Source organism: Lactuca virosa, chromosome 4 (genome assembly GCF_052849685.1).
Source record: "Lactuca virosa cultivar CGN04683 chromosome 4, Lactuca_virosa_CGN04683_v6, whole genome shotgun sequence".
NCBI classification, from domain to species: Eukaryota; Viridiplantae; Streptophyta; class Magnoliopsida; order Asterales; family Asteraceae; genus Lactuca; species Lactuca virosa.
This window is the reverse complement of record NC_136429.1, coordinates 39,561,155-39,578,183: the sequence shown is the minus strand read 5'-3', so window position 1 is coordinate 39,578,183 and position 17,029 is coordinate 39,561,155. Positions and strand designations below refer to the sequence as shown.

General features: G+C 39.3%; 1 protein-coding gene across 1 annotated transcript; it reads left to right on the top strand.

The window, feature by feature from the left end:
- Positions 1 to 1,693: 1,693 nt before the first annotated feature.
- On the top strand, positions 1,694 to 3,036 carry LOC145104305 (uncharacterized). Its single transcript, XM_079041568.1, has 3 exons — positions 1,694 to 2,046; positions 2,337 to 2,438; positions 2,994 to 3,036. Exons 1-3 carry the CDS (start codon positions 1,694 to 1,696, stop codon positions 3,034 to 3,036), a joined length of 498 nt encoding a protein of 165 aa, XP_078897694.1.
- Positions 3,037 to 17,029: the final 13,993 nt, after the last annotated feature.

Genomic DNA, 17,029 nt, shown 5'->3' with positions numbered 1-17,029 from the left:
TGGCAGCTATGGACTTAGTGGCTGTGGTATAAACCTTGGCGACAATGTGACTTCGTGCCTATTAGATAAACCCTGGCGACGATGTGACTTCGTGCCTATTAGATAAACCCTGGCGACGATGTGACTTCGTGCCTATTTGACATAAATTGCTAAGCGAAAGCAATGTTGTCACCCCGGTGTTTGTTTTATTTGACATAAATTGCTGAGGGAAAGCAATGTTGTCACCCCCGGTGTTTGTTTTGTTTGACATAAGTTGCTGAGGGAAAGCAATGTTGTCACCCCGATGTTTGTTTTATTTGACATAAATTGCTGAGGAAAGTAGTGTTGTCACCACATTGGTTGTCTTATTTGACATAAATTGCTGAAGGGAAGCAATGTTGTCACCTTATTGGTTATTTTATGTTAGGTTGTTTTGTTTGACATAAATTACTGAAGGAAAGCAATGTTGTCACCATGATGTTTGTCTTGTTTGACATAAATTGCTGAGGAAAGCAATGTTGTCACCTTATTGGTTGTCTTGTTTGACATAAATTGTTGAGGAAAACAATGTTGTCACCCCTAATAAAAATCCTTAGGCTAGGTCCCTTGTGATAGTTGTTTTAGGGACGTAAAGTGAGGATAATGGGAATGGGTAATTAGGGTTATTTTTGGTTGATGAAATTAATAAATTTATTGTTGATTGAGAACTTAATAAGTTTATTATTCATTGTGGGTTGAAAACCCTATATGCTCACCAGGCTTCCAAGCCTGACCCACTCAACTTTTTATATTACAGGTAGTGGACCCCGAGCATAGTCGGATGATGATGAGTGATTTATGGATTATAGGCCAATAGTTGTAAATAATTGTTGTAAGGCTTATAATGTCTTATTTATGCTTTTGATCTGTATCGGAACATGACATCCTGAGGGTTTGATATAAAAGGAAATTATATATTTCTTAAAGAAAGGTTTTGATAAACTTTTATCATGTTTTGTTTTGGGAACAAATTCCTCAACATCTTTTAAAAGGGTTTACTCTGATTTTATGTTAAAAAGCATAAACTAAATTGGTCTTTTCTGGCTGTGAAATTGGGGATGTCACAAATTACAATGCACAAGCACCACCTTGTTGGTGATACCAGTCACGTAGCAAAGTGTACAAGAGTCTCAGTTGAGGTAAAGGCTTTCTTTAAAGAAGCTTTTGATAAAAGAAAGGAACAAAAAGGCAATGAATAGCATACCACACTTTGATGATGTTTTCGATCTAGATGAAGTAGATGATGACGAATTGCACACTCAAAATAATGAGATTCCATCAAAAGGAAAGAGGCATGTTTCATCCTTCGGATCAACGTAACTAATAAAAACACTAAAGGGCCTATCCATGTGTATTACAACCAATCTGATACATGGGGGAAGAAAAAACGGGCATCTAGTTGGAACTCTACAACATAAAGATGTCCTAAAAAGTGTAAGAACAGATGCGGTCCAAAACTTTTTGACGTTGGATGTATGATGCAGGTGTGGCATTCAATGTCGTGAAATACGACAATCTTAGGCCCGAAATTGAAGCGATAGCTAGACATGGTTGCGGTATGAAACCGCCTAGCTATCATGAGGTCTGAGTCCCGATGTTGAAGCATGAAAAGATACACATTAAGAAAATTATGAGTGAAAATGAGGCTGAAAACACAATCTATGGATGTTCCTTAATGGCAGATGGATGGAGGGACAGAAAAAGAAGGGCACTAACAAATTTCTTAGTGAATACTCCCCGAGGAAGTATGTTCCTTGAACCGGTTGATGCATCTAGTTATTCACATACCGGTGATATCATGTTCATTTTATTTGATCATTTCATCAAACAAGTCGACCCGCGTGACGTTGTTCAAGTTGTCACAGATAGTGCGAGCAACAATGTTTTTGCTGGCAAGCTTGTGGAAGAGAAATACATGCACATCTATTGGACTCCTTGTGCGGCGCATTGCATAGATTTGATATTTGAAGACATCTTCAAATTGTCACATTTAAAAAGGACACTTGATAAGGCAATCGCGGTGAACACGTATATTTACAGTTGTACTTTGCTACTTAATATGATGAGAGAGTTCATCGGGCAAAAGAACATGATGAGACTCACAATGACCCGATTTGCCACAACTTTCATTGCCCTGAATTGATTTAAGGCTAACATGAGGAATTTAAACAAAAATGTTCACTTCTGAACAATGGATTAAAAGCAAGTTTTCAAAGTTGGATGGAAGCACACACACGACAAATACTATATTGACGCCTAACTCTTGGAACAACATAGATATTTCAGTGAAATTTGGTTGTCCGTTGTAAGTGTGCTAGGTTAGTTGATGGAGAGAGAAATCCTCCAATGGGTTACATATATGGGGTGATGGATAGAGCAAAAGAGATGATTGCTCAAGCTTTCAAAAACAAAGAATATAAGTATGTAGAAATCTTCAAAATCATTGACAGGAGGTGGAATTGCCAATTGCATCAACCTTTGCATGTTGTTGGGCATTAATTGAATCCAGTCCTGTATTATGAAAATCCGAATGTGGAAAATGATGATGAAGTGATGAGTGGATTGTTGTCGTCTATTCATAAATTATCATTAAACGAGGACGAGGAGATGAAGATTCATGCCGAGCTCCCAATATACCGAAGTGTAGAAGGGACTTTCGGGAACCCGATAGTGAAGAAAATGAGAGTAAAAATTGCACCAGGTAAATAATATAAAAATCATATACTTTGTATAATTATAATTTTTAACATATCTTTACATTATTTTGTTACAAAATTGGCAAAGTGTTGGATGCAATATGGAGCATCGGCCTCGACATTAAAAAAGTTTGCGGTCAAGGTGTTAAGCCTTATTTGTAGCTCGTCAGGTTGTCAGAGGAATTGGAGCCTAATTGAATATGTAAGTAAATCATTTTTTGTGAGTTGAAGTATAGATATACTTTGTGTAATTATAATTTTTAACTTACTTTTATATAGCTACATTTTAAGAAAAGAAACCGGGTATAGAAACAAAAGTTGAATGACCTTCTTTATATCAAGTATAATCGGACTTTAATAAGGAGGTACAATATGCGTGATACGATTGACCTGATTATATTAGACGATGCAAATGTTCTAGATTGGACTAAGTGGTTGATGGGAGGTGAAGAAGAGGAGGAAGATGCCCTGGTCTTTGAGGGTGAGAATTTGACATGGGGTCAAGTTGTAGATGATGTTGGGGCGTATGAGTCGCTTTATTCTACAAGAACTAGGAATAGGGGGTTGCTGACAAGTCTGCATCGAGCTCCAGAGGAAGATGTTTAATAGACAAGAATGATGACAATAACTTAGGTGAAGGAAAAAATGATGTAGCTTCTTATAAAGATTTTGAGCCGTCATCCGTTGAAGATGATGATGATGAGCCTATCTATGAAGATCTAGATGATCTTTGATTTGGGTTTTTGAGTTTAGAATTTCCTTTTGTTATCTGTTATCTGTTTAACTTGCCACTTTTGTTATTTATGTTTAAAAACTAACTTCTAGATGATTACAATCGGCTACAAACATGTCTAAAAAACTAAAATGGTTAAGCTATTTAGCTAGTTTAATGGTTTGTTTGCTTATTTATTGGTTATAGTAGCTATAATAGTTAAATAACAAATATTTTTTAGTATTTTTATACCTATCGCTAAATACGAAATAGTGGTCGCTATTTCATCGCTATCGCTATGTAGCTTATAGGTAGCCCGTCGCTAGTTACCTCTATTCGTTATCCATAACTATGGTGTGGTCCATACTTAATTATACGTGGAGGTAATCGATCATAAATGTAACATCCCATTTTCAAAAAAAAAATTTCATTTTTATTAAGGTGAAAACTTTTCAATTTATAATTCCATTATTAAGAAAACTGTAACGCCCGTAGATCCGGGCTAGTCAATTTATAGATAATAAGGGTCGAAAACGACTTTTCGACAAAATATTATTTAGAATAAATAATCTTAACCAGGTTGTAGAATATGTCTCAAGGGTTCTATTCATATAAAGAACGTCGAAATCCGAGTTATAACGAAGAAGTTATGGCCTGTCGAAGTTTTTCGGCAAAACCGACACTACACCGGGAGACGTAAATAGTGAATTTACGATGGAGGACTTTTTAGCCTTAGCGATCTAAACGAAAGTCGTGGTGTACGTTAAACCGAGAGCGTCCATAAAAAGAACGCCCAAATCTGACTTCGTATGAGAAAGTTATGATTTTTCTAAGATTTAGCATAGCAGTGCAAGGCCCGAAACTCGAATTTTAGTTCGAGCAGTTTTTGGCCTACGAGACCTAAATGAGAGTTGAATATGTCATTAATAGGAACTCAACGATAAAAAGACAGACGAAAACGGAGTCCGTATGAAGGAGTTACGAATTCTTCGCGGTCATTTAACAGTCTAATCTCCTCCTACTGTTAAATTTAAGATCGGTCAAGAATTAGCCAACGAAGTCTAAATGAACGTTGTAGATCTTATTTTTACCTACGCGTGGAAAAGAAGAACGTCGAAAACGGAGCTCGTATGCGAAAGTTATGAATTTTTGAAAATCGGCTGATTTCCACCGTGTGTGCGATGCCACGTGTCAGCACCAGGCTGTGCCTGGGTGTCTCCAGCTGGCTCACAACGTGTGCATCATAAAACTCACGATGTGAGTGACCCTCCAGCCCCCTATAAATAAGAGTTGAAGCCCTCCTCATTCCTCACACCTTCCATCACTTCCCTCTCTCTCTAGAACCTCTCTCTAGCCCCGAAACCCCCCGAAAAGCCTAGGGAACCTCCCTAGCACGAGGCGGAAGCCCCGGAGCGCCCGACGACTCCGAGAAGAAGAGCCTTTCGGTTCGGGAACGCTGCTCCAGCGAAGCCCGGTTTTGAGAAAAACCCGATGTAAGTGAGCTATGCCTAACCTATCTTTAGTGTAGCTTTTGTTTCAATATAGTAATATTATTAGGACCTTATAATGAGTATTTGGGCTATTATTATGAGTTATATAGAGTGTTGTTTAAAGCTTATATAATAATAATAATAGCTAGACTATTAATTAGTCGCGGTTAACGTTAGACTAAACCCTAGTGGTATTGATACTAGGTTTTGTCGAGGGAAAATTATTTTGAGATAACGAAGCGTTGTTCGAGTGCAGAGTCACCACCTTTCAGGTGAGTGCATAGTTACTTTCATCTTACACATAGATATGAAGTATTTAATATAAATTATATGCTATGTGTGCATATTGTCTGTATACTTTCCGTCTATGCTGGGTGAAAGATTTTTATACATGTTTTAACTGATTTAAACTGTATATGTATTTTATATCTACAAAATGTGTTGGGTAAAACATGGGTAGATGAAATAGTTGTTGTGTGACAAAAACAAAATGATGAGAGGTGATATAGCCCATGAGATAAGGGTGAGAGGTGAACAACGAGAGAAACCCTTTACCCAAGTGTTGGCCCCGTCATTCAGCAGAGTATGGATGACAACCACAGACTATTCTAGACAGTCCTGTGGAACACTAGCAGGCTCGCAACCTGTAGGTGTATTTGAACTGTGTATTCACCAGTTGTACTCTAAAAACCCATTGACACGTATTGCGAGTGGATTCTCGGAAACGATACTGTTGATAAACGAGATAACCCTGGCGACTATGAGACTTAGTGCCTAAACCCTAGCGACTATGCGACGTAGTGCCTGTTGTATAAACCCTGGCGACTATGAGACTTAGTGCCTATATCCTGGCGACTATGCGACTTAGTGCCTGTAGAGAAAACGCTGGCAACTATGGATTTCGTGCCCATTCCTTAGGATGATCCTTAGGAATGAATGAACGAGGAATAGCGAATTCTTAGGGTAGATCCTTAAGAGTAAAGAAGATAATGGGATGGGTAAATGGGTTGATTGTTTGATGTTTAAACTTAATAATTATATTATTGTGGGTTGAAAACCCTATGTACTCACCAGGTTTCCCAACCTGACCCACTCAAGCTTATTTGTATCACAAGTGTCGATATGAAGCTACTTTACACTGAGAGATTTAAAAGAGATGTAGATCACTAGTGTAAATGAATGTAAGTTCTGTTTATGCTTATGTTTCTGTATTGACGATGACATCCCAAATGTTTTAAAATGAATAAAAATACATTTCTTCGGAAATACTTTGATAATATATTTATCATGTTTTTTTTCTGGGAACAAATTCCGCAACATTTTTATTAAAAGAAGTACTCTGATTTTTATAAAGCATAAACAAAATCGGTCTTTTCTGGCCGTGAAAATGGGGATGTCACAAAAACCATTTATTCCAAATTACAATTGTTCAAAATCAGAGTTTTATAGAAGATGCAGAATCCTCAATGTTGCTGATGCGTGTGTACAGTCCTGCCTTTGCCTTCTCATAAACACCAATGTTACCTGAAACAATAAACAACTGGATAAGCATAAAGCTTAGCGAGTTTCCCCCAAAATAACACCAAATAAACAGATCACATATACAATCAAACATGTCGGTTCCGGTCAACCATCGAGTTGGAATACCCCAGGCCCAGTTAACCTCCGGGTCCAGTTATCCTCAGGATAGAATACTCGAGGTCGAAACACCAATATACAACAGGTCCAATCAGCCGTCGGGCTACAATACCCAGGGTTTGTTGGCCTACCGCCTCAACCCTACCGCTCTTCCCGAGCCTCCGTGCCTACGACTTACAGCTGGCCTACACCGGGTATCTCGGCCTACCGCACAAAGCAGGACCGCCTCAACCCAAACCAAACTAAATATGTCGACATATAAACAATCAGGATCAAGTAGGCACATAATACATGCAAACAAGAATCATACAGCTCACTACTGCCTACAAATCCTCTCATAGCATACAGTCCCGCTACAACTTACCCCCATAGAATGCGTAACCATAAGTAACCAAAGGTGAGATAGCCACCCGAATAGATGGCCCTACTGTAAAGCCACAACTAAAAAAGGAAAGGGCAAGAGAGCCTAGACCAAGAGTTCTCAGGCTATCCTACATGACCATAGACAGTCCTTAAGGCACTCCATAAATGATAACCAGCTAGCACAGATAACATACAGTTCTACATGTTGTTACCACAAAGCAACATACTCAATACCAGGAGACATATATAACAGATCACTACAACATATCGACATACTCAATACCAGAACACAGATCTAACAAATCACTACAACATAACAACATACTCAAACCAGAACACAGATTTAACAGATCACTACAGCATAACAACATACTCAATACCACAACACAGATCTAACAGCTCACTACAGCATAACAACATACTCAATACCAGAACACAGGTCTAACATATCACTATAGCGTAGCAACATAACTAAATATCAACAATCCAAGGAATGCATGGCCGCATATACTCAGAGTTGAGATAGTCACCCAGACAAGTTATCCTACTCTAGAACCACAACCAAACAAGGAACAGGTAAGAGAGCTTAGATGAAAAGTCCTCAGTCTATCCTACATGATTATATATAATCCCTAGGGCATCCCTCTACTAGCAGATAACCAAAACTAGTGGGTCGGCATTGGTGCCTTTGAACCACGGGTACAATGAGGCGAAACTCACCTTGATATGCGCGTGGATAATCATTGTAGCAACGAAGAACTCTACCAGCTTCAACTCACTTCCAATCAACTACATGAAGATACTTGAGTCAATAACTGATCACAGGTCATAGTCACTTGCAACAGTGACCACCTCACATGAAATGACGATTAGGGTTTCACATAAAATGACGATTAGGGTTAAGTAAGAACACTTAACCCATTAAGTACTTAATCACATAGGGGTATGACTGATTAACGTTTGAATTAGTTGTTCTCGGGTGAAATAAATAATCCAATCAACATCCTAAATACGTGCCCGATCATTGTCCAAATAGAGCTCCCCGATTTTAGGGTCTTTCACATAAAATGATAACTAGGGTTAGTGTTCCACACATAACCCCTTACACTACAACAAAAAGACCCTTTTACGACGCGCAAACGACGACACTCATTGATTTATGTTACGTAAAAGAGAGTGACATTAAAAAAGTGTCATCTCTTCAAAAAATTTAAGGATTTAGGTCACGCATTATTGCGTGCCCTTAAATTAGTGTCTAATGTAAAAAAATTAAAAACACGAAGGGCACTTTATCTAAAATGTGCGTCCTCTATAAGTGTCGCTTTATAATTTTAAAGAAACGCGTGTTTAGTAGATACGGGGGTGTTGGGTTTATGTGTTGCGTCTTTGGGCTCGGTTAAAAGTCCTTTCTGTTTACCCGGTTTGGGCCTGTCCAACCGTGGATTATCATTAGGGTTAGATTATATATATTGCATGCATGTATAGCTTTCAGGTTATCATTCTCATTAATAGCTTTTGCATTGTAACCCTAAACACACCTCTACAGTCAAAGTTCTTCATCGAACTCTTCTGAGGTGTGAGTAATTAATCATTCGACACCATTTGATCCATTCTTGTGTTCATTGATTACTTCATTCTTGTTTTTCTGTCTTGAATCTATCGATCTATAATTCTTTATTCTCATCAATTGGTATCAGAGCAGGAGACTGTGTAATAAATACGCATCTCTTATGTTTGAAGAATCCATTAGGGTTTCCGCTTTTATTGAATATATAGAAGCCGTCTTCTTCTTGTCGACGGTGTATCTGGTGTTCGATAAAACCCTAGTTTCAACTTTACAAGTCTGATTCAAGCAGATTAAAAGAAGAAGTTTTTCATCATGTCTCATGACGATTCTCAAGTCAATCCAATCAACATCTCCAACAGTATAGGATCCACTACGAGGGTTCCCATTCTCTACACTCAAGATTATGAAGTATGGGCACATCACTTTGAAGACTATGTCGTTGGATCTGAAGACAACGGTTATCTCATCTGGGAGGCAATAACATTGGGTCCGTTTGTTCACTCTAGAACAAACCGAACGGTCAAGACTCAAAAAGAGTATAACCAACTCTTGGCGGACGTAGATAAGATCCCTCAAGATGAAAAAGACAAAGTGTTATGCAACATTAAAGCCATGAGGATGATAAGATTCGCTTTGCAATCAGACACTTTTCGTCTGGTAAGTGCATGCACAACAACTAAAGAAATATGGGATAGGTTGAAAGAATTATATTCAACTGATGATGATCTAGAGCACTCGATCCAAACCCTATTGCTCTCTGAATTTGGTGCGTTCGTATAAAAACTTGAAGAGAAACTCATTCAGACGTTCGATCGTTTCAACCATCTGCTCAGCAAGATGATGAAGCACGGTATTGAAAGGAAAGTAATCGAACAAAAGGTTTCATTCATGAATGGCTTAAGGCCCGAATGGATGGCAGTGGTCTCGACTGTGAAAGCTCATGAGCAATTTAAATCATATTCGCTGGCGAAACTGATGGGTATACTCAAATCTCATGAAAGTGAGGTGACAAAGGAAGCGAAGATAGTTTCGGGTGTGGGTTCACTGGCCCTCGTTTCTAAGAGAAAGAATGTAGCAGACGAAGAGGAGGAATCTGATATGTCAGAGTGTGATCTGTCCAATGAAGAATATACAATGATGGTTACAAAACCAAAGAAGTTTGCTCGCAGAAAGTTCCCAGTCAACAAGAACCAAAACTGGAAGGGAAGCTACAGCTCTTCTGAGAATAAGGTGAAAGAAGAAACCATAAACACCTCTCAAAAGGACGATGAAAAGAAGGAGAGTAAAATTATGGGAGACTCTAGGTACGATTGCAACTACTGTCATGGCAAGAACCACTTTGCGAAGGATTACATGTTAAGGAAGATGGCCGAGAAGATAGATGGTGAAGATGATGAAGCTTACTACATGAGAAAGCTGGAGGAGATAAAGAAGAAGAAAGCAACTAATGTTTCAATGAATGCTTTGATTATGCAGGAAAATGTTATTGATGATGAGTTTGGAGGAGTAGAAGTCTGGTCTACAGACTCTGAAGATGAAGAGGTACGCAAACCCTCACATGGAAGAGCTTATGGCAAAAGAAGGAGCTACCGATTCAACAGGGAGGTGCTTAATGGTGTCAGCTTGGATATCACAGATGAGGGGATGTTCAACTGAAGGTGAGCATGAGGAAGCGAAACTGAAGGATGACAATTGCTTTGCCGCTAAGCCTGTGAGTGAAAGGATCAGCGATTGCGATCAGTTGATCAAGAAGGTACAATCCATACTTGAATCTCTTAAAATACCAATAACAGACTACAAAAAAGAATTAAATGAATTCAAATTCAAGTTCTCTAACTTAAATGGAAGTCTTATGCAAACTCGCCTAGCGAATTCTAACCTAACTGACCAACTCATCAGGGAATCTTCCAAGAGTGAGGAGAGAAGGATGTGGATTCAACTGAAGGAGTCAGAGTTAGTTAGGTCTAGGGATGAACTTATTTATTTACAACGAGACAATTTACAGTTTTTAAAACAAAGAAATGTTTTCTGTTTGATTGCTAAACGCCTATATACAAATATCACCCAGTTGCATCTAGATTGTGAGATAGGTAAAAAGATTCATAAAATGATTTTGCCCTTCCTTGAATTTAAGGAAGACGAAGTCATTGCCGAATGTGAATCAATAATGTCCTCAGATGAGATTTTAGTAACTTACAAATATGGACTGGACAAAATTGAATCTTGCATTGAGTCCAAAGAACATAAATGCATGCTTAAGAATTTACTGGACGAAAACGATAAATTAAAAATCAAGACTGAAACAATACAGAAGTTCGATTCATCCAACGCCAAATTAAGTTCAGAAAATAAAATAAATTTAGAAACCACTTCTGAATTCGATGAGGACAGTGAGATGAGCAAAATCTCCGTAGAAGACGAGATCAATTGTTCATAATTTCTTAAGAGCGAACCCGAAGCAGCAAAACCACTCATAGCTGAAAATTTGGTTGAATACGCTCGGGTGTTAAAGGACAGATCCAAGAAAATCAAAGAAAAGGCTGTTGTTTATCAGAAGGTGCAAACTACACCAAACCAAGTGTATGCAGTCACTGGAGTAACTAAGAAACAGACAGTGGAGTTGACGTCCATGGTTGACAAGGATAATGCTGAAGGTTGCGATAACCACTTCTGGTCCGCTCCTATCGACAACGCAGACGAAACAGTTGGTTTGTCAGAGAAAACCTCATGGATAGTTAAGGGACGATACATTCCTGAACCCCTCAACAAACCCTCAAGCTTTGATAAACCCAGTTCAAGTGGTACAAAAGATATACCAAATGAACCACTGAAAACCTCCAACGAATCATCAACAACAACCGAAGCTCGTGAGAAGAAAACGAAACCTAAGGCCAACATTCACTTAACTCAAGAGCAACTTGCTGAACAGAAACGCCAGAGGAACAAAAGATACATGAAGAATCTCAATGAAAGAAAACAGTTTTGGCAATCCCAAAACCATAATTATGTTCGCTCTGAAAAAGCTTCTAATCTCAAGATGAAAATGGATGCACAACTCAATCACTGCCAGTCATGCAGTCAGGTGAACCGAACGACTCATTTCGGTCCTAATACTAGTGGTCACAAGAACCAAAAGTCGAGTTTCAGTCCCAACTCTTACTACGCCAAGAACCGAAAGTCCTGTTTTTGTCCCAACACAAGTGCTCAGAACCGAAAGTCAAGTTTCGGTCCTAAATCTCATCCACCTCACTCTCAACCAAAGTCCAACTCTGTGAAGGATATCAAAGGAAAGGGAAAGCTGTGCTCAAATTCTGAAGTCCAAAATACCAAAAAGTCAGCTAACCCTAGGACACCAAAGAAAACCTCAGATGAGAAACCATATAACAATAACACACCCCGGTTAAAACAAGATAAAAATAAAATCAAAGTTTACACCATCAAACGAAAAGATGAAACCACTTTAATAAAAAGAACATATATGGTTGATCTTTCGGTTGCAATTCCCTATCCTGTAAAAGACTCACCAGGGACTAAGAAACTTTGGGTTCCTAAATGTGCTTAATTTTGCAGGTTATCAGTGATGAGCAGTTTGACGATAAATGGTATATTGACAGTGGTTGCTCTCGTCACATGAGAGGAAGGAGGGAAGAGCTTAGGGAGTTTCGGTCCCTTAAGAATGGTGGATGTGTTAAATATGGAAACAACTCATACAACACGATCAAAGGGTATGGGATGATCACCAACGGAGAGTTCTCAATACGAAAAGTAGTCTACGTGGAAGGATTGAAGCACAACCTCATCAGTGTTTCTCAACTAGTCGTGGGAACTGGTTTGAAAGTCTCGTTCGATGATGAGGGATCAGAAATAGTTGAAAAGCAAACAAAGAAATTTCTGTTGAAATCTGAGCGCAAAGGGGAGATGTATCCTCTAAATCTGAACCCGATAAAAGGAAAGCCAGCAATATGCTTACTATCGAAGGAGAACTCAGATGAAAGTTGGTTGTGGCACCGAAGACTATCCCATCTGAACTTCAAAGATATTAATAAACTGGTGCTTGGTGATCACGTGCGTGGACTTCCTGTTCTCAAATTTGACAAAGAACACATGTGCGCAGCATGCGAGATGGGCAAGCAAAGCAAAAAAAAGTCACCCTTCTCGTATCAATACAAAGATCATCGAACCTCTTGAACTGCTGCACATTGAACTATGTGGCCCTTCGGCTATCGAAAGAATCGGTGGTAGTAAGTTTATACTTGTAATTGTAGATGATTTTTCACGCTTCACCTGGGTTTTCTTTCTTAAACAGAAATCAGAGGCAACTCCCAAGCTGAAGGTTTTTATCAAGCAAGTGGAAGTGCAGCTGCGAAAGGTGGTAAGAAACATTAGAATCGATAATGGTCTAGAGTTCAAAAATAAAGACTTTGAAGAGTTTCTGGCTGAAAAGGGAGTAAGTCACAACTTCTCTGCTCCGTATACTCCACAACAGAATGGGATCGTTGAAAGGCGAAATCGTTCATTGTGTGAAGCCGCCCGAACCATGCTGAGTTTTGCTTCCCTTCCATTATACTTCTGGGCAGATGCTATAACTGCTGCATGTTACACACAGAATAGGTCCTACCTCAACAAGCGATTCTCCATCACACCATACGATATTTTGAACAGTCGCAAGCCCAATGTAAATTTTTTTCACGTGTTTGGTTCAAGATGCTTCATTTTCAACTCCAAAGAGAACCGAAACAAATTTGATGTTAAGGAAGACGAAGGGATCTTTCTTGGCTATTCACTTACTTCAAAAGCATATAGGGTTCTCAATAAACGCTCACGGAAAATTGAAGAAACCTACTATGTAACGTTTGATGATAATTACATGAAGAAGATTCAAGCAAGCGGAGGTTCAACAGAAGAAATCTTTCCGGAATCAGGTAAAGTCTCAATTCCCATTTCCAATTTGTTTGAAGAGTACAAGCTACTCTTTGATGAACTAGAGAAGGCAATCCACTCAGAAGCGAAAGCAGTAGATAACAAAATCGATACCTTGAAGAAAATCATCGATGAAGCTGCTAAAGACATGGAAAGCGAACCTCAACAACCAACCGAGAAGCAGACACAAAGCGAACCTACTATATCAGGAGATCATCCAGCCACTAATGACCCTCCAAGAGAAAGCACTATATTCCAAGGGAGGGTTCGTCTACACCAAAAAAACCGACATGCCTTTCCAGGGGGAGAATCCATCAAAAACCCCAACCCATGAAGATCCATCTGAGGGGGAGAGTATTGAATCTAACATCGGATTCGGTTCGCCATTTGAGGGGGAGAATGAAAATGCAAATGACGATGGCAATCTGTCAGAACTGGAAGAAGTAGAAGTCAATGCTGAGCTGGATCCTGCCTATGATCCAAATTACCTTCCTCTCATTAAATGGACAAAGGATCATCCTAAAACTCAAATAAATGCTGACTCATCTGAGGGTGTTCTCACACGCTCCCAAATGAAAGCGAAGAAAACTGCTCTATTCTCTCAAGTAGAATTCTGCTTTTTTAATTCGTTTGTTTCTAAAGTCGAACGGAAGACGGTAAATGCTGCTCTTGATCACTCTGATTGGGTGCAAGCAATGCAAGACGGACTCCATGAGTTTGAACGAAATCGGGTTTGGAGGATGATTCCCACACCAAAGGATGTATCAGTAGTCGGTTTAAAATGGGTTTTCAGAAATAAGTTGGATAAAGAGGGTAACGTCATTCGAAACAAAGCAAGGTTGGTGGTGAAAGGATATTGCCAGGAAGAAGGAATAGACTATGAAGAGACCTTCACTCCAGTAGCAAGGTTGGAATCAGTGAGAATCTTTTTGGCATATGCTGCACAAAACTTCGAAGTTTTCCAAATGGATGTAAAATGTGCTTTCTTGAATGGAGAACTCGAAGAAACGGTATAGGTTGAGCAACCACCCGGATTTGTGAACGAGAAGCATCCTGATCACTGCTACATACTGGATAATGCAGTCTATGGATTGAAGCAAGACCCGAGAGCCTGGTATGAAACTCTAACACGATTTCTCAAAATGTCAAAATTCAAACAAGGTTCGGTAGACCCAACCTTCTTTCGCAAGAAAAAAGGAGAACACTTAATGATAGTTCAAATTTACGTCGATGACATCATCTTCAGCTCCACGAATCCTAGCTTAACAGCTGAATTCAGGAAGTTGATGGAGACTAAGTTTGAGATGAGCGCAATGGGTCCGATTAACTTTTTCCTTAGACTGAATATAAGACAGGGACCAGAAGGCATCTTCATTAATCAGGAAGCATACACGAAAACTTTATTGGTAAAGTTCGGAATGATGGGAGATTCCAAAGTAAAGATTCCAATGGCATTTGGCACGAAGCTGACTCCATCTCTTGAGAAACCGGCTGTTGATGTGATTCTCTATCGTCAGATGATAGGATCTCTAATGTATCTAACAGCTAGTAGACCGGATATAATGTTTTCTGTCTGCTATTGTGCCAGGTTTCAAGCAAATCCAAGAGAACTTCATATGGTTGCTGTGAAAAATATCTTCCGGTATTTGAAGCGAACCTCGTCTCTCGGTCTTTGGTATCCAGCAAAATCCAGCTTCTTTGTTCAAGCTTTCTCTGACGCTGATCTTGGTGGATGTGGATTGGACCGAAAAAGCACAACTGGCGGATGCCAGTTCCTTGATGGCAAACTTGTCAGCTGGCAGTCAAAGAAACAAACTTGCGTGTCGCTTTCCACAGCCGAAGCTGAGTACATCGTTGCAGCATCCTGTACATCGCAGGTTATATGGATACAAAGCCAACTCAGAGATTATGGCTTAAGCATGAAGAAGATCCCTCTCTACTGTGACTCAGAAAGTGCGATTCGTATATGTCACAATCCAGTGCAACACTCGAAGACCAAACGTATTGCACTAAGATACCACTTCCTAAAGGACCATGTAGAAGATGGTAATGTTAAAGTTCACTTCGTTCGGTCCTCAGACCAACTGGCTGACATCTTTACTAAAGCCCTACCAGAAGCAAGCTTTAATAAAATTCTACAAGGTTTGGGAATGATGGAAGCTGAGTCGGTACCGAAACCCATTTTGTTTCACTAAAATTGGAGAAGCGAAATAGAGCGAACGCTCGGTCTATTTCGGCTCTAGAATTTTCGGGAACCGAAATGAACCGAACGCTCGGTCTATTTCGGCTCCAGAATTTTTGGGAACCGAAATGAACCGAACGCTCGGTCTATTTCGGCTCCAGAATATTTGGGAACCGAAATGAACCGAACGCTCGGTCTATTTCGGCTCTAGAATTTTTCAGGAACCGAAATGAACCGATCGATCGGCCCATTTCGTTTCATCCTTTCTAAGTTATGGTTTCGGTTGTATATTTTTGTAAAGCAATATTATTCTTTCGTGTGTTTGCATTTAGTATTTAGTTTATTTTTATTTTCTGTTTTTATTCTTTTTCAGAAATTTTCAAAAATCCAAAAATATTTTTATTTTCTGTTTTTATTCTTTTTCAGAAATTTTCAAGAATCCAAAAATATTTTTATTTTCTGTTTTTATTCTTTTTCAGAAATTTTCAAAAATCCAAAAATATTTTTTTCTCTCTTTGATCTGATAATCACAGATGCTATCTCGATTACTATTGGAGTCGGGGCAGGTATAACACTCTTATCTTTGTACTAGTTAAGTGTCCCTAGAAACATGATGCTGCATGTAGGCCGAAGCCTCCTAGACTCTAAGTGAAGCCTTAATGATTCGATCGACACTTATCGTATCTTCCCAATTAGGCTGCTAAATTCACTCAAGTCACGAGCTACCTTACTCTTCTCACCGCGAGTTAAGAGTTTTCTGCTTTGTCATTCTTAATCAGCAGAGGTACTTTTGGTTCTTTAACCACCTCATTTTTCTCCATCACGTTTCGCTCCACAAACGTAACCCTTGAGACTCTCTGCAATTACCATTGAGGTTTATGGTTACACAACATCTTGTTGGGTTTTCTACGCATCAAATACACTCTAAAACTAGGTAGCGGAAAAATCGAAACAACGATATACCTAAGTGTACATGCAACCTATGGATCTATGGCTTCATGCTAATTACATCAACCCTAGAAAACTAAAACATAAGTAAGAAAACATACCTCTTATGTAGCCCTTGATCTCCATGCTTGAGATCTTGAACCTCCATGAAGTTGCTTGGATGAAAGGATCCAAACCAGAATCCCTCTAATGGTATCACACCCAATGACACCAAAGAGTGGAATAAAAATAACTAGGAGAAGGGTCAATTTCACAAACCCAAAGGGGTTAGAAATCGTCCCTAAGAGGGGGAGGAAGAAGGGATGGCGAAACTTCAAGCCAAGGTGCAAGGAGGAATGAAATCCCTAAGGCCCTATTTATAGCCTTGGATGCCTCCTTAGGTTTAGTACTCCTTCCCATGTGGGATGGGAGCATAACAACGAAATTTCACTCCTTTCCCATGTGGGATGGAGTGATTTTCATCCAACCCTAATTCCATAAGGTTCTGGAACATTC

What these genes read in the sequence shown, in the direction of transcription:
- LOC145104305 (XM_079041568.1), top strand. Translation starts at nt 1,694, where the DNA reads ATGGCAGATGGATGGAGGGACAGAAAAAGAAGGGCACTAACAAATTTC. An exon ending in AAGGCAATCGCGGTGAACAC is followed by an intron (nt 2,047 to 2,336) that starts GTATATTTACAG and finishes TAAGTGTGCTAG; the next exon opens with GTTAGTTGATGGAGAGAGAA. An exon ending in TTCAAAAACAAAGAATATAA is followed by an intron (nt 2,439 to 2,993) that starts GTATGTAGAAAT and finishes ACTTTTATATAG; the next exon opens with CTACATTTTAAGAAAAGAAA.